Source organism: Pan paniscus, chromosome 1 (assembly GCF_029289425.2).
Source record: "Pan paniscus chromosome 1, NHGRI_mPanPan1-v2.0_pri, whole genome shotgun sequence".
Taxonomy (NCBI): domain Eukaryota; kingdom Metazoa; phylum Chordata; class Mammalia; order Primates; family Hominidae; genus Pan; species Pan paniscus.
Window position 1 is genome coordinate 197,519,946 of NC_073249.2, and position 26,693 is coordinate 197,546,638.

Below are 26,693 nucleotides of genomic sequence, written 5' to 3' on the forward strand. Positions count from 1 at the left end.
ACCCGAGAGATGTTCTGCACCCGGAAGACTCGAGCCACTAAGTCTTCATCAGCTGTGCCCGACATAAACTCCACCTCCATGAGGCCATATTGCTGCCGGCCTGGCTCTGGCCAGTACTGCAGGCAGGGCTGGGCATGAGCACGGAGAGGGGAGAGCTGAGTAGAGCCTGGCCGGGGCTCACCCCACAGCCATGCCCACCCCAAGGGCTCCACACTTGCCCTGTGGCTCCCACGAACCCTGGCCCACCCACTCACTCCAGACTCACCTTCAGCAGCCCCCCCAATCACCACCAATCGCCCACAGTCTGCAAGGCCCACCTGCCCCAATGCGTTCTGCACTGACACGTTCAGATCAGCCAAGATGAACCCTTTGCAAACTGCACTGATGCCTACTGCTGTGCAGCTAGAAAGCTACACCTTAACCGGTTCACACGCTCCTACATGAGGCTGCCTGCTTCCAGGAATAGGCCTGGATCACTCCCACCCACCCCAGAACCTCCCCCCAGCCTTCTCTCTCACTGCCTCTGCCCTTCAGCACCAGCTCACAGAGGTGGGGTGTCCCTGATGCTGCAACACAGTTCAGTACCCCCACTTCTGCCCCAGGACCCCTCCATGGAGTCAGGGTCCTAAATACAACCCCCTCCCAGACTCCAGACTGTGGAGGGACAGAGGAGGTACAGCCCTATGACCTCACACACACAAACACACGTACAAATACACACACACATCCTCCAGGCTAAGTATCCTGAGCCTCAGTTTCTAGTCTCAGCTCTGCCTGAAGCCCAGGAAAGGCTCTTCCTTTCTCTTGGCCTCAGTTTCTCCATCGGTAAAATGACTCCCATCCTCTCCCAAAAAGACACCGTGCTCATCAATCCCCTCTGACCACAGCCCAGGACAGGAGGACACCACCTTCCTCATTTTGCCTCAGGTCCTGGCAACCCTGTGCGTTCAGAACCCTGCACAGGCTGCTCCCTCTCCACGGGTCACTCTTCCTCCACCTCCTCACCTAGTTAATTCTGCCCTTCCCACACATCTCAGCTCAGACACTACCTCCTCCAGGAAGCCATCGCCAATACATGATCCCCCGGACTTCTCTGTCCCTGTGCCAGCTCTTTCATAGCTCTTTTCCCTCTGTGCTGTCACTATCAGTTTTTCTACCTGTTTCCTCCTGGACCATGAGATCTGGGAGGGGCTGTGTCTCTTCTCCCTCTGTCTCCTCCCTGCCCACTGCAGGGAGCTGTTCATGGGCAAAATTGCTTGAGCAGATGAGCAAATCAGTGCCCAGTGAACCACATCTCTGTGAGCCTCCCTCTGGGCCTCTCCCCTCTACCCTAGCAAGGATGGTTCCTGCTGCACCAGGGCTGAGGCCCATTATCCTGTAGTCCTGGGTCATTTTCACAAAGTGCCTGACTCATAAAGAGCCCAGTTAATGCAATCTTCTCAAGGAGGCCATTAAGAAGCTGTTGTACTCATTTTACAGCAAATCTTCCTAGCCCCCTGGGCCCAGCAGAAAGCTGGGGTGGGAAGGGGTCCAGAGACCTAAAGCACATGGTCAGGCAGGGCTGGAAGGCTGGGTATCTGTACTTCTTGGGAGGTCCAAAGGGAAACAGGGGAGTCAGAGGGGCTGCCCCCAGGCTGAGGTCACTGAACGAGTGTCTGGGCCAATCTCAGATACAACTGTCACCCTCATCATCTTTGTCCCTGCCACATACCACATGCCTACTGTGCAGCAGACACAGCAGTGCCACATATCCTATGCACAGCTGACCTGGTCCTCACAATAACCCCACAAGAACAGGTCCTATGATGGCCCCCATTTTAAAGAGAAGGAAAGTAAAACTCAAAAGAGGTCAATCAACTTACCCTAGATCAAACAGTCAGAAAGTAGGAGGCTTGAATTGTACTCTACCTCGGAGGCCCCCGTGATGGGCGCTTTAGTGGAGTGACTAAAAGAGCAGAAGCTCTGGAATGAGGCAGCTGAGGCTGGGGAGCGCAGCTCTGCCCCTCCCCAGCCATGTGGCCCTGGAGAAGGCACTAAACCTCTTTGGGTCTTAATTTTCTCACTGAAGCCTTCCCTCCAAGGTCATTATAGATTCTAAATAAGACCATGAGTGCAAAGCAGTCCCTGGCTTAGCAGGGGGCCAATAAAGAGCAACTGTGGCCAGAGGCAGTGGCTCATGCCTATAATCCCAGTTCTTTGGGAGACCAAGGTGGGAGGATCACTTGAGGCCAGGTGTTCGAGACCAGCCCGGGCAACACAGTGAGACCTTGTCTCTACTGGAAAAAAAAAAAAAAAAAAAAAAAAATCAGCCAGCTGTGGTGATGCAGCCTGTAGTCCCAGCTACTCGATAGGCTGAGGTGGAAGGATGGCTTGGGCCCAGGAGGTCGAGGCTGCACAACTTAGTGAGCTGTGATCGCGCCACTGCACTCCAGCCTGGGCAAAAGAGTGAGACCTTGTCTCAAAAAAAAGAAAAGAAAAAGAGCAACTAGTGATCTCCCATCTGACACCCTTGTTTTACAGATGAAGAAACTGAGGCTCTGGGAAGGTGTATGATTCATCACACAATAAATAGATGGCAGAGCTGGGACCCAACTTTTGGCTTTGGGGACCATGGCCCTGAATACACAGAGGACCTGGGCAGCAGGCGGCCCATTGGCCTGGCCAGTGGAGGCCTCACCCAGGCGGAGTTGGACTGGTTCAGCTGGTTGAGCATGACGATGGAGGTGCACCCGTAATCGTAGACCAGCCGCCAGAAGTCGGGCGTGGTGCTCTGCAGCGGGTGCAGGGTCACGATGAAGGCCGCACTCCGTGTGTAGCTCTGCAGGGAAACCGGAACTCAGCAGGGCCCTGTTCCCGGCCCCTGGCCTGGGCTGAGCCTCTGCCCCAGGCTGTCTTCCCGCACTGCCCACCCTGAGTTGGACAGTTGTGCCCCACAGGACCAGGCTGCCTCCAGTGGACCATTTCTGATGTTGGTTGGCACACTGAGGCCTGGGTTGACAGGGTGGGCCCAGGCCTCTGGGGACCAAGCCCATGACCCCCCAGAACTAAACAGCAAAAGTTTCCAAAGGTATGGCGAGGGGAGCTTGGGCATGAGGCTGAGCTCAAGGCAGAGGCTGGCCGAGCTTACTCCCTGCCTCCGCACTTACTCCCTGCCTCCGCGCTTCGGCATCTGCTATTTTGGCTGCCTAGGCCAAATTTCCCAAATGTCTATATGGCTGTCTCCCTCACTTCCTTCTGGTCTTTACTTATCACCTCCTCAAAGAAGCCCTCCCCCACCACCTCATCAAAAATAGCCCCCCACACACCCCAAATCCACATTAAACACTGCCTGGCTGTTTTTGTAGAAATTTCCAGTTGATGACATTTCATTGTATATTTCCTGACTATCCCACTCCACCTGCTAAAAGCAAGGTTCAGGAGAGCAGAGCTTCTAGGGTATGGTCTCCACCCAGAACCCTGTAGGGGCTCAATAAATATTTTGAATAAATCTCTAGGTCCCTTCCAACTCCATAAGTGAAGGGTCTGGGGCCCCAGGCTCTCCAGGCAGTGACAGGCCCCGACGCTGCTCACTGCTCCCTCGTCCTGCCAGGGGGGCTGGCACCCGGCCTTCTCCCATTAAAGATCTAGCTCCCAGGCTCCCCTGGTGACCTGCCCTGCCCCACCCTGTGCCATGTCCCCTCTCCCTTCCCCGAGGTCTTCTCCTGACCCCCAGTCTTCCTCCTGACCTAGGGGCTGGCACAAGCTCCCATGACCCTGGTCTTTGTCTGGCTTCTTCTGGCCTTGACCCTAACTTGGGCCCTAACCAAATATTGATCTGCCCTTTGTAATCCTGCAAGGTGCAGTGCAGAGAAACAAAGAGCCCCCCTGGTCCCCCAGCGATCTCTCTCCAGGACTCTCTGAAGGCTCATGATTAACAACTCCTCAAGGCCAGGCCCAGCCAGATTCCAAAACGCAGGCCTGGGTGCCCAACAGGGCTCCTTGCAGACTTGACCACCACAAAGACTCCAGCTGGCCCCTCACTGACGAGTTCAGGGCCTGTCTGAGAAATGGGGCCTCCTGGCTCCAAGCCAATAGGACCTGCCTGGCTGGGGTCAGACGTCAGAGGCATCAAGGACCTCAGGAGGGGACAGGGCTGTCTCAGAACTTTTCCACGTGATAACCCACCCATCAGGGCCAGGGAGCCCCAGCTCAGGACCCTCAGACAGTCTCCTTTCCAGGCCCCCAATGTGCAGATGGGCACACCAAGGCCAAGGAGGGGGCTGGGCGGGAGGGCACAGCTTCCTAAGTTTAGTTCAAAGATCTTCCCAGTACTACATGCCACCCCTCCAGGACCCCTGACCCCTCAGCAGGCCAGATGTCCCCAGGCGAGCATGTGGGCACACACATTCCATCCACCAAGCTGAGTGACAGTGACTGATGGGCCCCTCACATCTCTCTCATCAGTGGCTAGGGCAGCTCTTCCCCTCCCCTTCAGCTGACACCCGGAAGCCCCCTGGGTGGTTACCCTCTTTAAAGAAACCCCGCTGTCCCCCGCACTGTCCTGCCAAGGAGTTCCTGGCCAGGCATCAGGCCGCAAAAAGCCCATCTCCCTCTTACCCGCTATGGGAGAACCTTCCCCATCGGCATCCCTCATTTCCGCGTGGAGAGACGCAGCAGTGACACACCTGGCCCTGGCCCATCCTTCACTCACTCCTCCCATGAGCGAGGCTGCTTGGCTCCACTCCTTCCTCTTTTTCCAGGCCAGCCTACCCTTGGAAAGTGTGCACTCAATTGCTCCTGCTCCCTGCCAGTAAAGGCCAGTCCCTGACGGGGAGGGGTGGCCTGCGGTTGCACGGCTATATCGGGGAGGGGTGAAGGAGCGGCCCACCAACTGGCCACACATCTCAAACTCCATCTCCAGTTTTATCTATAACATATGATCTCCACCCGTGTGTCTCCTGTGTCTATATCTGAACTGGTTCCAGTGTGGCAGAGGAATAGGGATAATAATCCTAGACCCTTCCCGCCTCAGACAGCAGCATCTTGGAGCCATTTAGCAGGGGCCTAAAATGCCAGCACCCATCTCCTGCGCTGCTTGCAACCCTCAGTAAAGGAGGCAGAGCCCCTGAGCTTAGAGCAGGGAAAGAGACTTCTAAAAGGCTCCTGAGCCCTCAGAGGGCCCATGCCCACCCAGGGAAGAATGGGGCCAGAGATCACTGTCCCAGGCCTGGTCCTGGAGCAGACTCCAGCTCATTCTCCCCAGGACAAGCTCCCCTGCCTCCAGACATCAGGTCTCGAGTTCCATCCCCAAACCCTCGAGGTCTCCCCAGCCAAAGTCCCCTGAATCACTCATCCTACCCCAGGCTCTGCTGGGCCTAATCTTGGAGACAGCCCTGCCTGAACTCCACAACCAGACCCCACTGAGGCAGAGTGTGGGGGGCACTGGCTTGAATGCCCTGAATGGAAGCTCCCTAGGAGTAGGAGGGTCACACACAGGCCTGTTCCCCAGAATGGGCAGGGGTCCCCCCAACAGAGCCTTCAGCTTTGTTCCCGTGGCCCCTGGACCTTCCCTGATGCCGCTGGGAAGGGGAGCCCCAGAGCCCACTCCACCCCAAGCTCTCACGTCAGTCAGGGCTGCATTAATGTAGTTGTTGGGGTCCCCATCAGTGGAGATGAGGAAGGGCAGGCAGCGGTCGGGTGGCAGGACGTCCATGCTGCGGTTCTTGTCGCGGTTCCGGGGCAACAGGGCGATGCTGCACTCCTCCACGTCCAGTGGCGGGGTGACCGAGTTCAGCGTCTACAGGGAGCGGGGGTGGGGACAGAGAGTTACGTCCAGGGCTTGCTGGGCCTCCTCGCATCCCCATGAAGGAGGCTGGACTGAGTTACTAATCCCATTTTATGGATGGAGAAACTGAGGTCCAGAGAGAAGGGTAGAGGGCACGGAGCCAGACTCCCTGTCTCTAGGCCATTGTAGGGCCTGGATAGAGCTCTAGAGACCAGAGTCTACCTCCTTGCCACCCACATAACCTCAGACAAGCTACTGCATCTCTCAGCCTCAGTTTCCTTGACTGTGAAATAGGGAAGTAATATGCCTACTTCATGGGGCTGCTGGGAGGCCAAAGTGAGATCATGACAAGCACTAGGCTGAGCTCGGCACACACGGGCACAGTGAGGATCTTTACTAGCTGACCAGTGCCTTCACTGGGGCAACCCCTGAAACCCCACGCCCTCCAAGAAGCGGACTCCAGGCACGTGGAGAGGCGGTCACGTTCCTTGGTCACGGCCCTGTCTGAACAGAATGAAGTCCTAAGCACTGGGCACTGAATCACACCTGGATCTCCAGGGCATCTCCTCCGCCCGCATGCCTTCACACCTCACGCATCCAGACCCAGGGGCTCTCAGTTTTTCTCTTGTTCTTGGAGATCCCTCACAGGGAACCACAGTCTATCATGATCCCCAAAGCCTGACACCCTCCTCCGGGAACCCTGCACCTCCTGTGAGAAGTGCCAGGTCCCCAGCACGTGCCATCCTGCTGAGCCACTGCAGGAACCCTGGAGTGGAGGGGACTTCTGAGGTCTCTGCCACCCAATGATCGCTCTCAGGCTTCTCTGGAGAACCAGCCTTTTCCCATCTCAGCCATGTGATATGGTGAGGCTGGTCCTGCCCCAAGAGCCAGGCCTTGGGCATGTGACCAGAGCCAGGGGCAATCAGTGAGCTCCACCTCTCCAACCTGTGACTGGTCCAGGGATGGGAACATGAAAGTCTGATCTAGGACTGTTGGGGGGATGCTGGGAGCAGCAAGCGCCTTTTTCCTAAGTCACCAGACAATAGAGATGATGGGAGCCCAGCACTGCTGGCGGCCAGGTGCAGGTCTGAGAATGAAGCCAAAAATAGGAGAGCAGAACCAAGGCAGACAGAAACCACCTGTTGGCATCATCATCTGAGCCCCTGGATCCAGCTACAACTGAAGCTGCACGATCCTCAGACTTTTCAGTTACAAAAGCTGGATTTTTATCACTCACAACCAAAAGAATCCCAATGAATACAAACACCCCAAGGGACATATTAACTACTTCTCTTCTCTGGGTAACAAAACTGAGGCTCAGAGAGGTAAAGGGAATTGTTCAAGGATACTCACAGCTCTTAACTAGGTAAGCCAGGATTTGAACCTGGGTTTATCTGACTTCAAAGCCTGGGCTCTTAACTGCTTTGATGCACCCCATCTTCCGCTGTCCCAAAGTCCTTCCTGGTAGCTCAGCTCTGTCCCTCCAGCTGTGGCCTCAGGCTGGTCCCTGCTTCTTGGCCCTCAATGACTCCTGCAGTATTAAGGACGCCCCAACACACACACAGACACACACACACACACACCTATACACACGCACTCATCCCCCACCTGGAACTCTTCCCGCAGCTGGGAGGAATTACTCTGAGGATCAATGCGGATCATCTCCTTGTAGGTGGCCTTGAACTCACTGACAGGGATGGTGGTCTCCCCACACAGGCAGGCCTCCAGGATTGCATCATGAATGAAGATGTACTGCTCCTGGAACAGGAGATGAGAATGAGGCCGAGGAGGGGCCTAGAAGCTGGAGATCTGTGGTGATGGGGCTTAAGCAAGCTCAAGGTTGAAGCAGGGTGTCCTGAGGTGGAGGCCAACCATGTTACTACAGGCTGGACCAAGCCTACCTGAAACAACCTCCATGGACATGCCCCTTTATCTCCTATTTCATCCCTACCCCCTATAACAACTCTGTGAGTGCTCTGAGAGGTGGGGGACAGCTCACGGTCACACATCCACTGAGGATGCAATCCCAGGTATGTCAGCTACAGGACCGGTTGTCTGACCCCACCCAACAGAACACAGGGGAGCAGTTCAGGATAACCCTATGCAGTTGGCGGCCCAAGGTCAGGGATGATCTGAGGGAAGGCAAGAGCCTCAGGACACCCTTTGGGCATGCTCTGCCGGCTCCAGGATCCTTCACGAGAAACTCCAGTCCTAGAAGTAATGGTGGGGACAGGGCCAGGTCCCCGCACCTCAGTCTGGATCATGTTGACACGCCGGGAGCAGAGAGTCTTCACACAGTTGTAAATGTCCACGACGCCCTCACACTCTGCCATGTCCAGCATCACATCCAGGACGATATAGCAACCTGTGCGGCCGGTGCCCGCGCTGGAGAGAGAGCAGCCCCAGACCAGGTCAGAGCTTTGGGGAGGAAGCCCGGGACTAAGGAGAAGAAGAGAGGAGGGCACTGGCCATGTCTACACCATACAGGGGACACGGACACAGAGATGATTGCCCCTCCCCGAGTAAGGAGCCAGGACGCAGGCTGCTGGATGGAAGAGCTCTAGTGAAATGTGCTAGAGGACAGAGATGGGATGGGCCTCAGGGAAGGAGAGGAGAGAGGGTGGGGAGAATGCAAAGGTGACACTGGCTCAACCTAGCAACTTAGATTAGGAGAGAACAGGAATGATGATCCTCCGAGCTAATTCAAGAATGTTCTTTCCTCCTGAAAACCACCAAATCTCCTACACATCCTTGAAAAGCCCACACACTCATACCCATTCACATACCCACGGGAGCATCCCTGACCCTTCCAGGATGATGTCATTCTTTTGAGTTCCCAAAGCAACGTGGGCAGGTTTTTATTAAAACACTCTTTGTGGCCAGGCACGGTGGCTCAGGCCTGTAATCCCAGCACTCTGGGAGGCTGAAGTGGGTGGATCACTTGAGGTCAGGAGTTCGAGACCAGCCTGGCCAACATAGTGAAACCCTGTCTCTACCAAAAAATACAAAAAATAGCCAGGTGTGGTGGCACGTGCCTGTAATTCCAGCTACTCAGGAGGCTGAGGCAGAAGAATCGCTTGAACCCAGGAGATGGAGGTTGCAGTGAACCAAGACCACACCACTGCACTCCAGCCTGGATGACAGAACAAGATCCTGTCTCAAAAAAAAAAAAATTAATTAATTCAATAAAACACTCTTCCTGCTACATGGTCATTGTTTATGTGGCTGTCTCCCTAACTTGACTGGGGGCACATCAAGATCATTGTCCTCACGCAAGGTTGTGCAGAGTTGAGGGGGAAAGAGAGTGGACAAAGATGACAGCAAGATTTCAGGTTTGAAAACAGTGGCATCCACGTGCTAGCGAGGACATATAGCAACTGAATACCCCATATACCCCTGGTGGGGCTTAACTTAGCACAACCCCCTTGTAAAACTGCTCAGCAATATCTCCTAAAGCTGAACGTTCACACAGATAACAGTTCTACTCCTACGTACATACCACACAGAAAGAAATACATTTCTTGGCCAAAAGACATACGATCGAATGTCCTTAGCAGCACTACTCATAATAGCTTAAGACTGGAAACAATCCAAATGCCTATCATGGCAGAATGGACAAACACACTGTCATTTATTCACTTGATGGAAGATGATCCACTGTGGACGAGCCTCACAAACCTAAGGCTCAGGGAAAGAAGACAAACAGCAAAGAGCACATGCTGTATGATTCCATTTATGACAAGTCCAAAAACATGTGCAACTAACTGCGCTTTAGAAGTCAGAATAGTGATTTCTCTGGGACTGGGGATGGGGGAATTCAGGCCAGAAACGGGTTCAAGGGGGCTTCTGGGAACTGTTCATGTTCTGCTCCTTTCTTAACTTTAAAAAAAAATTTTTTTTTAGAAGCAGAGTCTCGCTCTGTTGCCCAGGCTGGAGTACAGTGGTGCAATTACAGTTTACTGTAACCTGGAACTCCCATACTCAAACAAACTTCCCACCTCAGCCTCACAGGTAGCTGGGACTACAGGCTTGTGCCACCACAACCCACTAATTTTTTTATTTTTGTAGCAATGAGGTCTCACTATGTTGCCCAGGCTGGTCTCGAACTTTGGGCCTCAAATGATCCTCCCACCTTGGCTTCCCAAAGTGCTGAGATTACAGGCATGAGCCCCTGTGCCCAGGCAATGTTCTGTTTCTTAATCTCAGTAGAGCTGGTTTTTTCATAAGTGTGCTCAGTTTATGAAAATTCATATTTTTAAACATATTTCTGCACTTTGCTTTAAGTGTATTATATATCAATAAAGTTTTGTTTTTAAAAGATGGCATCTTAAAGAGGCCTAAAGAAATCAAAGAGAAGCTGGTTTAGGTGGCAGGGCAGGGAGGACGACTCTACCGTGTGGCATTTGGGGAGCTGATAAGAACACAGTAGAGGAACCGCAATGAGACACAGAGGCCATGGACAAAGCCACAAAGGTTGGGGGTTACGCTCTCCAGGGGGAGACAGAGGGCAGGCCAGGACAGCGTACTGGGTCCCCATTTAAGAAGCAAGAGAAAGATGTGGAGCCAGGGAGAAAGCAGAGAGAGGAGGGGCAGCTGGGGTCACGGGAGCCAGTCAGGGTCTGCAGAAGGTGTGAAGGCCAAGGGGTAGGCAAGGCCCACTGGGTTTGGTGGAGAGAAGTGAAGTCCTTCCCACCCCCAGGCCAGGCCTAGCACGCGGCAGGTGTGCAACAAAAAGCTGCTTACTGAAAGCAGGCAGAACTCAATCGTGCCTGGCGCCTCACCGGCCCGGAGGCCCCTCCCTATCTCCAGTGCCTCCTCAGCACCTGGGTCAAGGGGCTTCACAGGTCTTGGGGGGCACATGAAGATGCCAACCTCAGAGCCAAAGGCCAAAGGGGACAGGGCCTTTGGGGGTCGTTCCCTCCTGCACTCCGTCTCTAAGCAGGAGAACCCAGGCCTGGTCCCCACTACAGATCCTGAACCAACCTGACCCCAAGCCCAACTTCCCAGGGAGAAGGGCCCCTTTTCTCCTTGGGATTCCCGGTGCCCCCACCTGCAGTGGATGACAATGGGCCCGGCATCAGGTGGGGTGGAGGCCTTCACGCGCCGGATGAAAGCCAGCAGCCCCGTGGCGTGGTAGGGGACGCCATGCTCTGGCCACGCTGTGAAGTGGAACTGGCGGACCTCGTGCCGGGCAGAGTAGCCTCTCTGGGGAGACAATGGGAATAATAATCAGAGTCCCTGGCAGCATCTGTCACCATTAGACACCTGCTGTGTGCCAGGCACTGCAGTAAGCATCTCATTGTATAATCTCAACTAATCCCAATGATCAATTTACTGATGAAGTAGGTATTAATGTCCCATTGTACAAACAAGAAAACTAAGGCTCAAAGAGGAGAAACCACTTTCCCAAGGTTAGAGAAACCAACAACATGCAGGATTTGGACAATGGTCTGCCTGATGCCTAAACCTGGGCTGTGAAATACTCACCTCTGCCACCAGGTTGTTGTGTAAACATATATCATTTTGACTCCCAGGGTCTTAATTTAAAGGAAAAAAAACTATCTTTCCTCTGAGGACTTTACAGAGCAGATCAAATGGGATCGTGGACAGGACTCGCCGGCCAGCCACTGACTATGTGGCCTCTCCTGCCTGGCATAAGCCCTCTGAGCCTCACTTTCTGTATCTGGGCTAATCACACGGAGCTTTCCAGGACTGAAACAATATTTATAACAGGCTCAGCACAGAGTAGGAGCCAGCACCTGGCAGATACTGTCACCCCCTTCATTGTCTCAGCTTCTTCCTATGGGCACCAACAAAGGCAGTGACCTTCCTGCCCTTCTAGAGTGCTCCCAGCCAACAGTGACCAAGTAGCTTCCTTGCTGGGATGGGCAGTGGTGCGCTCCTCACCCTCCTGCTCCCAGGGCTGGGGGAAGTGGGAGTGGGCTCTAATCCCTGCTCAGGCTCCCTCTGCAGGGAACAGGCGGTGGGGAGACTCACCCGCTCCAGGGCAAAAGTGCGCACGACATACTCAGCCAGGGTCTCTGTCTTCACCAGCGTAATCTTGATGTCCCCGTAGGTGTCTGAGTCCTCCGGCCAATACCGTGAGCATTTCACCTGGAGGCCCCACAGGACGGGACTCAGTGGGCTCTTCGCTGCCCCCTTGGCCTGCCATGCGCCCCAGCTCGCCCCGCAGCCCGGCTTACCCTGCCCACCTCGACCAGCTTGGTGATCATGACGATGCTGGAACAGTGCTCCTGCCACACCATACGCCAGAAGTCGTAGACCATCTCAGGCTTCGGCCCTGGGGATGCAGGCAGAGGGTGCCTGTCCCTGAGACAAGGTCTCCACCCCAGGTCAGCACATCCAGCACCATCCAGCACCACACCCCAGGCCAGGAGGCCTCCTGAGCCCCAACGGGGGCTTCATGCTGCCCACAACACCCAGCTTGCAGCTGACGCATGCCTGTAGGGCCCTGAGGTTGGGTAGCATCAGGAGAGGGCCTGGCTAAAGAGCCTGCTCATCCTGAATGGGACCCTGGAGGAGGACCAGATGGTTGGGCAATGGCATGAGTGTCCAGGAGGGACAGACAGATGGACAGTCGTGGAAAGGGATGCAAACAGAAGAATCCAGGCAGCCACCAGACCGAGAGGCCCAACCCACACCCATGAGGCCTGAGCCCAGCTGGCCCTTTTACAGACACCACTTTGGAGACAGGCAGGTAGACCAGGAGCAACAGATGGACTGAGCACATCAGGGAGACACAAACACAAAGAGGGGACAAAGGTAGTTGGCCAGATTCCAAGAGATCCAGCAGAATAGGGAGCAGATGAACAAGCAGGGAGCCAGAATATGGCGACGGTGGGGAGACATTCAGGAATCAAGCGGATCAGCAGGGGAGGCAGAAAGGCAAGCTGAGGGCATTCCAGCACGCTGGGAGGCACATGGGAAGGCGCATGTGGGCAGAGGTGCCAGGTACCTTGAGTGGCTATGAAGTGGTTTGACCTGTGGTAACCCTGGAACAGGAGGAGAGGGCACGGTTAGACCCCAGGGAGTAGCCCCTCACTCCCTCACACCTCCTCTACCCTCCCCTCCCAGCAGCAGAACCCCTACCCCACCAGGGAACTGCTCCCTCGCATCCCTAGGACCTCCTAAGCAGGATGACTTTGCATCCCCCCAGGTCCCCAAGGAAGTGGAGAAGTACAGCTGGGACGCCAGAGTCGTGGGCTTAATCCAACCTGGGCTGTGCAACCCCAGGGAGGACATGACTCCTTTATGTGCCTAGAGGGACCCCCCACCCATAAAGTGGAGAGAGGCATCTGCTTTCAGCCAGGCTGTTGTTTGGAGACAGAGTCCCCGATGGCCCTGCCCTGTTCCCAGGGTTCCAGAAGCTCTAATCAACCCAGATCCCACACGTGGGATAACCAGAGCTTGTCAGTTATCTTAGCCCCCACACTTGGGATAACCAGAATGGACAGTACCCCTCCCCCTTACTCCTCAGTCACTCAGAGCGTGGGGGGCCTAGATGAGGGCTTCAGGATGGAAGTATATGGGCACAGACATTACTCATGGCCCTTGGATAAAATGTTAAAATCTTTAAGATCAATAATAATGACCCTGTTATGGTCACGTACTGTGCTAAGCACTTTACCTGTACCACCTCCCACGAGAGAGAGGCCAAGAGCTACTTCATCCTCCATCCCCAGAGCCCCCAAGCTGAGGAGAGAAACCTGCCCTCCGACAAGCCACCCCAGGGCCACAGCCACCCATGAGGTCCTGCCACAAGGCCTCATCTTTCTGAGCAAAAGAATTCACCAGATACCAAGGGCATCAATGTGGGCAATGCGGAAAGGGGAATTAGTACTGCAGGGCTGGCGCTGAGAAAACTAGCCCAGCCCCCTACCTCAAGTTTACACCCTCAACACAGCTCCCAGCAACTCCTCCGGTCTCGTGAACTTCCCAGGCCTGAGGAGCCCAGGGGCCAGACTGCCAAGGTTCAAATCCCAGCTCTACCTCTCACTAGCTGTGTGCCTTTGAGCAAAAACTCCTTCATTTCTCTATGCCTCCATTTTCATGTCTATAAAATGGAATAATTACAGCATTTACCTCTGAGGGCTGTTGTGAGGAGCAAATAAAGTAGTATGTTAAATGTCTGCCACTGTGTCTAGCACAAAGTCAGTACTTATTCAGTAATAGCCATTATTATTACTATTACTATTTTAAAGCTGAAGCAGTATCCTTGAAGATACAAATGAATCAAGTGTATCAAATGGAAGTCAAGAATTGCTGGGGCAGAAGGCGATTGACTATGGGGTGAAGAATCTGAGTCTTGGAGTTGAATGGACCTGGGTCCCTGCCACAGCTATGCCGAGCAGTAGCTGTGTAACTCTGAGCGCTGAGAAGGTGCTTCTCAGTCTTTCTTGAGACATAAATCTCCCAGGGGATCTTGTTAAAAGGCAGATTCAGATTCAAAGGTCTGGGGTGGGGCCCGGGATTATGCATCACCAGCTCCCAGGTGGTGTCCATATTGCTGGCCTCAAAACATCCTGAGTAGCCAGGCTCTTGGCCTCTCTAAGCCTTTGTTCTCCTCTGCAATATGAGGATAATAGCAAGACAAACACTCAGAGATTCTGCTGGATACCTGCTCACTGTTCCCACGAAAATGACCAAAACATAGTCAAAGTGACTAATGACGAAAAGCCTCCCAGTGACTCTCAGCCCTCAGCACTGGAACTTCTCCACGTCTAGCCCAATTCCCTCCTGCTGTCGCTCCATGCCACTGTCTCTCCACTGCAGCCTCGACCTCCAGTGCTCAAGCAATCCTCCCACCTCAACCTCCCAAGTAGCTGGGACTACAGGCACAGGCCACTACATCCAACTAATTTTTGTTTGTTGGTTTGTTTGTAGAAATGGGGTCTCACTATGTTACCCAGGCTGGTCTAACTCCTGGGCTCAAGCAATCCTCCCGCCTCAGCCTCCCAAAGTACTGAGATCACAGGTGTGAGCCACTGCACCCAGCCAAGAAATATATTTTTTAAAAGAAAAAGGAGACAAAATGGAAAAAGCACCCACAAAATAGCAAATAATCACCAGTCATTAAATATTATGAAAACAGTATATATGTATTAAAAATCCCCAGCCTAGGCAACATAGTGAGACCCCATCTCTCTCTCTCTTTTTTTTTTTTTTTTTTTTTTTTTGAGACAGGGACTGGCTCTGTTGGTCAGTCTGGAGTGCAATGGCACGATCTCGGCTCACTGCAACTTCTGCCTCCCAGGCTTAAGCAACCCTCCCACTTCAGCCTCCCCAGTAGCTGGGACTACAGGCATGAGCCACCATGCCCAGCTAATTTTTGTATTTTTTGTAGAGACAATCTCACTATGTTGCCCACGCTGATCTCGAACTCCTGGACTCAAGCAATCTGCCTGCCTTGGCCTCCCAAAGTACTGAGAAGACCCCATCTCTTAAAAAAAAAAAAAAAAAGGAAAAAATTAGCCGGGCATGGCAGCACACGCCTGTAGTCCCAGCTACTCAGGAGGCTGAGGTAGAAGGATTGCTTGTGCATAGGACTTCAAGGCTGCAGTGAGCCACGATCACACCCCTGCACTCCAGAGCAAGAACCTGTCTCAAAAAAAAAGAAAAAAGAAATGAAATCAGAGAATAGCTAGATGAATTAGGGTAGTTTTTTTAATTTTAAAAAGCTAAAAAATGGGCCAGGTGTGGTGGCTCATGCCTGTAATCCCAGCACTTTGGGAGGCCAAGGCAGGTGGATCACCTAAGGTCAGGAGTTTGAGACCAGCCTAACATGGTGAAACCCCATCTCTACTAAAAATACAAAAATTAGCTGGGCGTGGTGGTGCATGCCTGTAATTCCAGCTACTTGGGAGGCTGAGGCAGGAGAATCACTTGAACCCAGGAGGCAGAGGTTGCAGTGAGCCGAGATCGTGCCACTGCGCTCCAGCCTGGGCAACAAGAGCGAAACTCCACCTCAAAAAAAAAAAAAAAAAAGCATAATATTTAAAAACAGACTATCCAAACTGCTTCCACCAAAAAACATTCAAATTAAGGCTAAATTGAGGGTAAAATGGTCGGGGTTGAGTTTCAGGCAAACTGATCATGAAGGTATTTGAACACTAGGGAAAGTAGTTTTAGGAGGCTGACCTGGGGCTGTCCAAGATCTTGACCCTTAAGCAGCAGAAACAGGGCCCTCCAGGGCAGCTTCCCCTGCACCCTCCAAAGGGTCCTGTAGAAGGTGCAGCTAGGGAGGACTCCTTGGGAATGGCGGAGCCAGGGAAGGAAGGTGACAGACTGTTGTGACCAGTGCAGAATGGGCAGGGGAAGCACCCCCAACACTGCTGCCCCTGCTCAAGGCAGTGGAGGATGGGAGGGAACTGCTTACAATAGGAACACTCTCGAATCTTCAGCCCTGGGCGGCCCCTGGCCAGGCTGCTGAAATGGACGGTTGGTGCTGGGCACATAAGTAGAAAGGAAGGACAGAGACAGAGAGACAGACAGCCAGAGACCATGAGAGAGTCTGAGATACAGCCAGTCAGACAGACAGGAGGAAGAGGAGGAGGAGGAGAAGGGGAGAGAGATACTTACTTCTCGGTTTATCCGAATCTTAATGATTCCAGTGAGGAAACAGTACAAAGCAAAAGAGACAGATATTAGGCCAGGGGCAGATGGAGGTGGACGGAGCACAGGAGTGGCCAGAATGGGCGATGTGAGCAGGGCAGGCAGAGCGGAGATGGGCAGGCCGGGCCGGGCTGAGCCACAGAGTGGGGAGTGGCATGTCCCTGCCAGGGCCCAAGAGAAGCCAACTGGGACCTTGGCAAGACCAAGGAGAGGCCCGCTGTCACCAAAGCTGCCCAAGTCTGCCAGGCTGGGCCTGGCCCTGACTCCAACCAAGGGACAGGATGAGTGGGGGAGGCAGCAAGGGATTCTGGGAAACATGGCATGGCACATCTGGCCCCAGGAGGAGGAGAAGAAGAGGGAGAGGAGAGGCCACCTCCAGAGGCCCTGACTACCTCGGCTCCCAGACCTGTGCCTTGCTCTGCCTGGCCCCCCAGGCCTTTGCTTAGGCAGCTCCTCACCCGGGACACTCTTCCCTCTCCTCTCCAGTCACCCAGAGGCAGCTCAAGCCCTGCTTCCTCCACAAAGCCCGCCACACCAGCCCTGGCTCTGCCACTAGCCTGCTGTGTAACACTCAAGCTGTGTGATCTCTCTCCTGGCCTGCACTTGCTCATCTAATCTGAAGTTATTTTGATTTGTAAACATGTCTATCTGTCTCACCCACTCAAATAGATATGTTCAAGGAAAGCAGAGGCCATGACTGTCTTGTTCACATCTGTATCCCTGGTGCCCAGCACAATGCATGGCACAAAGGAAGTGCTCAAAATATATTTCATACGTGATTAAATGATGCTCTCCCAAACTTGGTTTGCTGTAGGGATTAGGGGCCCTGTCCCGCCTCGCCCCTCTTCCACACCTAGGAAGTAGACTCATCACCTCTCTTTGACACCCAAGCCCAGGCCTCCTGGCTGCCTGCTCTGTCTCTGGCCCCTCCCTCCAATCCATCCAAGTCCTGCTGCTGCAGCAGGGGGCAGGACAGCCTCACAGCAGCAAAGGCTTTAGAGACACAGACAGGCTGAGATTTGAGTCCTTTCTTTACCACTCACTAGCTGTGCAACCTGGGACAAGTCGCTCCACGTCTCTGAGCCCTGGTTTCCTCACCTGTAAAGTGAGGTCATGGTGCTAACTGCCTCAAAGGGTGGGTGGAGGGATTACAGAAAAGGAGATCTTGGGTGTAAAGTGCTTAGCACAGTGCTTGGCACTCAGTACGTGCTGGATAAATGTGCATTATTATTCTTAAAGGACCACTCTGATCATGGTCAAAACACTTTAACAACTCCCTGGTGCCCCTAGGAAAAAGCCCCCACTCCTGAGCCTGCCATTTGAGGTCTTCACAATCCAGCCCCTGCCTACCTCTTCAGCCTCATGGTGCACGATGAGAATTCCATTCTCCATGCCTCCCGCCTTCCTCACCTCTTGGCCTAGCTGTCTGCCTCTTCCCTTTGCTTTGCTTCTCTAAAGCACCTCATCTCTCAGGCCAACTCCAGCCTACAGAAAGCCTTCCAGAAGCTGCTGCCCACTGTCCTCCCTCCTCTGAGCTCCCTGGCACTGACTGCAGAGATAGGGGCACTCCGAACTCAGCCATTTGAACCCCGATTTATCCTGACAGGTTTCTGCCCTGCCTGGATAGTAAGCCTGGAGCAGGCAGGGCCAGGTCTGCAGAAATGACAGGGCAAGGCACTCACATCTATGTAGTTGGCATTAATGTAGTCTGCATTGGGGTCTCCCAGCATCGGGTGCAGTTTCACTCGGTGCCGATCATCTGTAAACACAGAGCAGGTGGGCAGGGGCTGAACTGGGGAGCCCAGAGCTAGGCAGTCAGGGAGGGATTCCTGGAGGCTAGGGGATAGGGCACAGGCAGGGCAGCCAGGGAACCTAGAGTCTCAGGGCTTACCAGTAGTCTCTGGGCACCATGGGAGGCAGGACACGCCAGGGGGTAGAGCCTGGGCTATGGAGTCAAGGAGGCCTAAGAGTGTATGCTGCTCAGGCAATTACTGGCTCTGAGACCTTAAGCAGGAATCTTAATCTCCCAAGCCTCAGTTTCCTTATTTGTAAAACAGGGATTATAGTATTTCCGGTTTCACAGGGAAATTGAAGGGAATAAATGAAACAAGCACAGGGCGTGACGTGTGGTAGGCCCTCAATAAAAGGTGGCCAATGCTACTATCATCTCTGAGGCTGCCCCAGCTCACCCTGGCTGTGCTCCCCCTCCTGATGCCCTCCCACCCACTGCCCTGGACCCCAGGCCCTTCCCCAGGACTCACAGGCAGGCATTGGCTCCTGCCGGCTGCCCTTGACCTTGTCTTTCTTCTTTGTGGCGTCCCAGCCTTCAAAGAAGCTCTACCAGAAAGAAAAGTGGTGGTCAGTGGGAGAGAGGGACCCTCACTGATAGGGCCCCTTCCCCTCAGTGGGGATGATGTAGGCAGGATGGGGGTGGGATGATAAGGGCCAGATTCAAGCTGAACTTGGGCCTGAGATAAAGTCACTGTGTCACTGTGGGTCCTTTTATCAGCCAGGGACCAGGGTCAAAACCAAGGCATGTGGGGGGAATGGAAATAAGAAAAGAGGAAAAGAGGGTCAGGGTTCAAAGACATTTTGGAATAAGGGTCAGGCTTAGAATAACGGTTAGAAAGAAGGTAAAGGTGAGGTCAGATTTAGATTAGGATAAGGGCGATGTCAGAGTCCAGACAGAGGTGGAATGAGATCCAGAGTTCAAATGGAGCTTAGGATGACAGTCAGGATCAATGTCAGGCTGGGATTAGGTCAAGGTCAGTGTCAGTGGGCAGATTCAGTTTAGGGACAGAATAAGGATCCCGATCACAGTCCACATAGAGATGGAGACGAGATTCAAGGTCAGATTTCAAATCAGGGTTAGCATGAGAGTGAAAAACCAAATCAGTCTAAAATTAGGATGAGGGTCAGAGTCGAGGTCAAAAAGGTTGAGCTGGGAACTGTCAGAGCAGGGGTCCAACCAGGACTAGGCTGAGGGTTGCCAGGGTCAGAGTCCACAGAGAGTAAGAGCCAGGTGAGGCCTCTGCAGGGATCCTGCTGGCCCGGGGCCGGCGTGCACCTCATACTCCTGCTTGAAGCCGTAACCCTCGGCCGTCTTCATCTGGTTGATGTGCTGCAGAAGGTCTGCGACACGCACCGCAGGGTGCAGCTGCCCCGTGTGGTATGGGGAGCCCTTCCGGCCACAGGGACGCCTCGGGGAGCCCCCCAGGAGGCTGCTGGCCTCAGTGACCCCACCGCTGCGCTGGTCTCCTGCAGTCAGAGAAAGACAAAAGCGTTCTTGACACACATGCCCCAGCCTCGGGGGTCCTGGAGAGACTGGGGTCTGTGGGGGTGGGGAGGCACAGCCAATGCCAAGGATAGCTGGGTTGTTGGCTGGAGCCAAGCAGCCTAGCCAGGCCCACCCTGTGTGGTCCTGGACACATTCCCTCCCTCCAAATCTCGGTTCCACCTGTAGAATGAGCCGGTCAGATCAGGTGGCCTCCGAGGGCCCTTGCAGCTCTGCCTGGCTAGATTTCATTATCCCCTCACTCTATCCAGCGAGGCTTCACCATGCTACCTGCAGAAGGCAGCGCTCCGCAGAGCCCATGACAGCCGCTTCTTCCTCCCCCTCTTCCAGAGAACAACCTGGAACACTGGCAACTCCCAGCAATTACCCCCATTCAAAGACAAGCAAATCAGAAATTAGCAGCTGCTGCCAACCCCTCTGCAGATTAACACCAGGTACCCGAATAGGCGCCTTTCTCCTGCACAGGCAGTTCCACCGTCAGCCTGTGCGGGGCCGCAGCCAGTGGGGGAGTGGGTGGAGAGGTCCACAGCTCCTCACACACCCTGGGAAACCATCCTCCCCCCAGCCCCCAGGACCACCCCATCCCCGGCTGTTCTGCTCAGCATTCCCAAGGACGTCCCACTCTGGTCTTGGAGATCAGGTCCTGGGACTGAGAAAATAGCCACACCCGCCTTGGGACACGCACGCCCACTCACTCACTTAATACTTATGCATCGCTTAACAACAGGGATGCATTCCAAAAAATGCACTGTTAGGTGATTTGGTCTTTGTGCGAACACCACAGAGTGTATTTACACAAACTCAGATAGTAGAGCCTACTCCATGGACCTGGGCTGCACGGCATAGCCTATTGCTCCTAAGCTACAAACTTGTACTGAATACTGTAGGCAATTATAACACAATGGTAAGTATTTATGTATCTTAACATAGAAAATGCACAGTAAAAATACGCTATAAAAATAATAAATGGGCCGGGTGTGGTGGCTCAAACCTGTAATCCCAGAAATTTGGGAGGCCGAGGTGGGTGAATCATGAGGTCAGGAGTTCGAGACCAACCTGGCCAACATGGTGAAACCCCGTCTCTACTAAAAATACAAAAAATTAGCTGGGTATGATGGCACGAGCCTGTAATCCCAGATACTTGGGAGGCTGAGGCAGGAGAATCACTTGAACCTGGGAGGCAGAGGTTGCAGTGAGCCGAGATCGCGCCACTGCACTCCAGCCCAGGTGACAGTGCGAGACTCTGTCTCAAAAAAAAGAAAAAAAAAATCATAATAAATGATACACCTGTATAAGGCATTTACCATGAATGAAGCTGCAGGACTGGAAGCTGTCCTGGGTGAGTCACTGAGTGACTGGTAAGTGAATATGAAGGCCTAGGACATTCCTGTACGCTACTGTGAGCTTTATAAACACTGTATGCTTAGGCTACAATACACTTATTTAAAAATAGTTTTCCTTCTTCAATAATAAATTAACCTTAGCTTACTGAAATGTTTTAATTTGAATTTTTTGACTTTTGTAATGACATGCACATAGTACAGCTATACAAAAATATTTTCTATCTTTATTCTATACACTTTTTTCTATTTAAAATTTTTTTTCGTTTTTTAAATTTTTTTTGTTAAAAACTAAGACACACACACACACACACACATACACATTAGCCTAGGCCTGCACAGGGTCAGGATCATCAGTATCGCTGTCTTCCACCTCCACATCTTGTCCCACTGGGAGGTCTTTAAGGGCAATAACATACATGTAGCCGTCATCACCTATGAAAACGTTGCCTTCTAAGACTTGGAACCAACCCAAATGTCCATCAGTGATAGACTGGATTAAGAAAATGTGGCACATACACACTATGGAATACTATGCAGCCATAAAAAAGGATGAGTTCATGTCCTTTGTAGGGACATGGATGAAGCTGGAAACCATCATTCTGAGCAAACTGTTGCAAGGACAGAAAACCAAACATCACATGTTCTCACTCATAGGTGGGAATTGAACAATGAGAACACTTGGACACAGGGCGGGGAACATCACACACCGGGGCCTGTCATGGGATGAGGGGAGGGGGGAAGGATAGCATTAGGAGATATACCTAATGTAAATGACGAGTTAATGGGTGTAGCACACCAACATGGCACATGTATACATATGTAACAAACCTGCACATTGTGCCATGTACCCTAGAACTTAAAGTACAATAAAAAAAAAAAAAAGAAAGAAAATGGTGCCTTCTTCTGGGACACTTCCTGAAGGACCTGCCACAGGCTGTTTTACAGTTAACTTTTTAAAAAATAAGTACACTCTAAAATAATGATTAATAGTATATTAAATACATAAACCAGTAACACAGTCATCATTAACTATTATGTACTGCACATAATTGTATGTGCTAGACTTTTTTACAACTGACAATGCAGTAGGTTTATTCCAGCTTCACCACAAACAAGTGAATAATGCATTGCATGACGACATTATGATGGCTACAATGTCACTAGGTCACAGGAGTTTTTCAACTCCGTTATAATCTTATAGGACCACCATGGTATACGTGGTCCATTGTTGACCAAAACTTCATTATGCGGTGCACGACTGTACGCATGTCCCTCCTCCTGCTCTGGGTGAGGCTGTGAGGGGCTTATTCAACTCCAGCCCTCCCCACATTTTCAAGCCAATCTCTGCCCAGATCTAAGCTGGCAGGGTCCAGTGGGGGACTGTCAGTGGGGCCTAGATAACCTGCCCCCACTCCCTGTGCCTTCACATATGCTGTCCTTCTCCCTCCAAAACTCCTCCTCCCCCTACTTTTCTTGCCTGATGAACTCATACTCATCCTTCAACGCTCAACTGAAATGACCCTCCCAGCAAGAACCCTCTCCGGTGCCTGGCCTAGAATTCCTACTCAGCAACTAACTGGCAGAATGAATGCAGGATCACCAGGGACCCCCTGATGAGCTCAACTTCCTCAAACCCCAACCAGGGCAGGGAGGCTGCTCCATTGTGCTTGGGTTCCACCTTCCTGTGCCATGGTTTGAAGATGACTTCACCTCATTTGCTTCTCTGCTCTCAGGAACCACGGTCTTCAGCTGCCTATAGTTCAATGTCTGAAAGCAATTGATTCCTATATTTTAGCTGGATTTCTGGTTGCTTACAGCTGGATGGCAAATCAAGTACCAGTTATGCCATTGTGGTGGGATGCCCAAACCCTTAATTTTACAGATGGGGAAACTGAGGTCCAAAGAGAAAAGACTGGCCTAATTTGGTGGTTGCCAAAGTGTTTCAGAAAATCGTAGGTATGCAAGATGATTAAGTGGTGTCCCATTAAAAAGAAGAGCAAGAGGAGGAAGAGGAATTCTGTGTTTTAAAGGAGTCTGTGAAATTCTGGTTTAAACAAAAACAAACAGGTTTCTTCCCTGCAAGACCTCTCGGGGCTTTCAGCATGTTTGTTTGCATTTTAAATCTTCAAGAGAGGAGTGGAAACAGCAATGTTTCATAAACATCTTTTGCCACGGAGGGCTTTTCTTGTTTGTTTCATGAAACATCCTCAGGAGAACACAGTGCAATGTAGACACTGAGAGATGGGCTCTGGAAAGACTTCAGATCAATTCCCAGCTCTGTATGTGACCGTGGGGATGTTACCTACTCTCTCCAAACTTCCATTCTCACATGTCAAGTGAAGGTAAAAATTGTTATAATCCAATATGATGATGTAAATATTAAATATAATAATGTATATAAAGCACCCAGCCCAGTGCCTGGCACACAGCGAGCACCTGCAAGGGCAACTGTTGACATTACTAGTCATTTCCAGGAAAGGAAGGAAGCCCCTGAGTGCCAGAAAGCCATGGCAGCTGGCTGACAAGAGTCTTGGTCCGTCTCTGCTGTAAGATCTTGGGTCTGGGACCTAAAAGGCAGCTTGAAAAGATGATTCCAAGGAGTGTCCGTAACGCACCACCAGGCAAGTGCAACAGTTTCAAGAAGAGGGACTTCTGTTGGCTCAAAGAACTCAGAGAAGAAACTGGCGAGATGGAGAAGCCCTCGTGCTCTTTGTGGAAAGTGGGCCGACAGCTCCACAGAGAGCTCTCCTGGCAGAGAAAGGAGCAAATGAGGGTGGCAGAGAATCAAAGAGTTTATCCCAGAGATCCTGAAAGGCTGGCAGCCCTGGCACAGCCCCACAAGGAGGCATGCAATCAGTGCGCAGTGGCTGAGGACAAGCAAAAAGTCCCGCCTGGAAAGCCAGAGCCACATCTGGGCAGCTGACAGCTGAGCCTAAGAATAACACAAGATGTTCTACAAATAAGACCACCAGGAAAGGAAGGGATGATGATGTTCCCAAAAGGACCCTCCAATTCCTGGGCCCAGAGAGGACAGGTCCCTACTCTCCTTGCCTATGAGTTCCCCTGTGGGACTTGAGACACACTTCCTACCCCACCCCATCCCCTACCTCTAAGGACCAGTTTGCCCATAGGCCCACCTTCAAAGTCTCCACTTTGGGACTCTCCCAGGCTCTTCCTAGCACCATCGTGACTGTGGAACATCTTCTGTGAGTAACCACTGGACAGCTGATGCTTTATGGGAGGGCTGAGGCCCAGAAAAAAGAACACTAGGTTTGGAGTCAGAGAGACCTGAATTCAAATTCTGGCTCAAGTTCCTTGACCTCTCTGGGTCTCAGTTTCCTCTTCTGGAAATGAAAATCCTCAGCCCTCCCTCAGTGATGGCACTTTCCCTGATTCCCACCACCCTCAGATGAGGAGAGGCCCCCAGTTATTCAATGTGGTAGCACCCCAAACTTTTCCTCCACTGTTTGCAATTAGCAAGTAAGTTTCTTTCCTACAGAAGCACAGCCTGTAATAAGAGCTAGCCATATCTAACATATTGAGTGCCCAGCACAATTCTTAAGTCATTTATTCCTTAGAATATCCGTATGGCAGGGGCACTATCATTGTTCCTCTTGTGCAAACGAGAAAACTGAGGCCCAGAAGAGTTAAGCTACTTGCTCATTAAATGGAAGCACTAGGATTCAAACCCAGGCTTGAATCCACCTGACTCTGAGACCCTGCTGTCCGCACTGCTCTCTCTGCTTCCCTGATTAAGGGGCATTGATGGGCATGAAAAAACCTGGCACTTATTTGACAAACAATTTGGCCAACACCGACTGGCACCCACAGGAGTCAATAGCTCCAGACGGACAAGGCCCAGGAGGATCTGAGGGTTTTCGCAGGCAGGATTTCAGAGACAACAGGGCTCATTCCAACACCTTGGGAAGGTTCCAGCTGGCTTTTTCACACCAGCCCCGCCACCAGTTACCCACAGTGATAAGTCCTTCATTTAAAATTTGCATAGAAGGATCCACCAAAATCAAAATGGCTTTCCATTCTAAACCACAAAAACCTGGCCTCCACTGTTTGGAAAAGAAGGAAGTGGAAGGCAGACCAGCAAGTGGAGGGCAGAGAAGAATAAAGAGAGAGAAGGTGCTGAGGCACAGCTCAGCTCAGCTCCTGGACATGTTTTGGTTTTTTTTTTTTTTTGGTCTTTTTTTTTTTGAGACAGAGTCTTGCTCTGTCTGCCAGGCTGGAGTGCAGTGCAGTGGAGTGATCTCGGCTCACTGCAACCTCTGCCTCCCAGGTTCAAGCAATTCTTGTGCCTCAGCCTCCCAAGTAGCTGGGATTACAGGCGCCTGCCACCATCCCTGGCTAATTTTTGTATTTTTAGTAGAGACGGGGTTTCACCACGTTAGCCAGGCTGGTCTTGAACTCCTAACCTCAAGCGATCTGCCTGCCTCTGCCTCCTCAAGTGCTGGGATTACAGGTGTGAGCCACCGCACCTAGCACCTTTTGAGTTTCCAACCATCACCTCTGCCCAAGTTCAGTGACCCTTCCTCCTCACCATCAGTCAACCATACCCATCTCACCAAAATGCTGACCACTCCTGCCCAAGGGCATATTTTCTCAAAACTAACAGCACTGATCGTCCCCACTATCCACATAGCAATTAGCCTGGTCCCGACTTCCCTGGGTCAGTCCTGACTCCCCAACTCATCAGTGAATCCCAGGAGCAGAGCCCGTGTTTCCTGCCTCTCTCTGTCTCTCAACAAGACTCAGCGGTTAGGCATGAGCCCACACCACCCTGATCTCCCGCTCTCTCTAGCACCCACTGGAGGATTTAGTGCAGTCACACCTCTCCCTGTCTCCTCCCATGCCTATCACCACACATTTGCACATACGGTGCCTCCTCTACACATGCCCTTTCCTTCCCATCTCTGCGGTCTGAATCCTACCCATCCCTCGAGGTGCAGCATGATGCAGTAGAAACAAATTTGCAATTCAGAAAGACTTGCATTTAAGTCCTGACTCTGCCACTTTCTGGCTGTTTAACCTGGACAAGTGACTTCCCCTCTCCAAGCCTCTGTTTCCTGATTTGTAAGCTGAAGGGTTAATAACAGCTACTAAGCAGGCAGGTGCGGTGGCTCACACTTGTAATCTCAGCACTTTGGGAGGCCAAGACGGGTGGATCACTTGAGGTCAGGAGTTCGAGACCAGCCTGGCCAACATAGTGAAACCCCGTCTCTACAAAAAATACAAAAATTAGCCAGGCATGATGGCAGGTGCCTGTAATCCCAGCTACTAGGGAGGCTGAGGCAGGAGAATCACTTGAACCCGGGAGGCAGAGGGTTGCAGTGAGCCGGGATTGCACCACTGCACTCCAGCCTGGGCGACAGAGTGAGACCCCGTTTCAAAAAAAAAAAAAAAAAACAGCTACTAAGCAGGGTAAAATGGTATAAAATGGTGAAAATTTAATAAGAGAGATTACAAGGAGAATATGATTAATAAGTGCATAATACTGAGTTTAAAAACATAAATAAAATGGCCAAATACCTAGACAAATATAACTTATCAAAAATATAACTTTCTATTTTTAAAAAAATAGAAAGCCTGAATAGTTGTTTAGTCCTTTAAATATACCAAATTAGAAGTTTAAAATCTGGCCAGACACGGT

The 26,693-nt window shown here is 52.1% G+C and overlaps 1 protein-coding gene across 12 annotated transcripts in view; it reads right to left on the reverse strand.

The window, feature by feature from the left end:
* PTPRU (protein tyrosine phosphatase receptor type U) overlaps positions 1-26,693 on the reverse strand; it is a 90,128-nt gene that overhangs the window by 3,306 nt on the left and 60,129 nt on the right. For 6 of the 12 annotated variants that reach the window (XM_055095822.2, XM_034959705.3, XM_034959699.3 and 3 more), the window contains 13 exons: positions 19,464-19,654; positions 18,658-18,733; positions 18,079-18,155; positions 16,364-16,381; positions 12,741-12,777; positions 11,968-12,065; positions 11,762-11,878; positions 10,815-10,969; positions 8,014-8,149; positions 7,373-7,522; positions 5,603-5,776; positions 2,678-2,818; positions 3-128 (listed from right to left, as the gene is read on the reverse strand). In XM_055095822.2, the coding sequence (XP_054951797.1) occupies positions 3-128; positions 2,678-2,818; positions 5,603-5,776; positions 7,373-7,522; positions 8,014-8,149; positions 10,815-10,969; positions 11,762-11,878; positions 11,968-12,065; positions 12,741-12,777; positions 16,364-16,381; positions 18,079-18,155; positions 18,658-18,733; positions 19,464-19,654 (1,496 nt within the window). The remainder of the gene's footprint in view (positions 1-2; positions 129-2,677; positions 2,819-5,602; positions 5,777-7,372; positions 7,523-8,013; positions 8,150-10,814; positions 10,970-11,761; positions 11,879-11,967; positions 12,066-12,740; positions 12,778-16,363; positions 16,382-18,078; positions 18,156-18,657; positions 18,734-19,463; positions 19,655-26,693) is intronic. The other 6 variants (XM_034959709.4, XM_034959704.4, XM_055095835.2 and 3 more) reach the window with 3 other exon arrangements.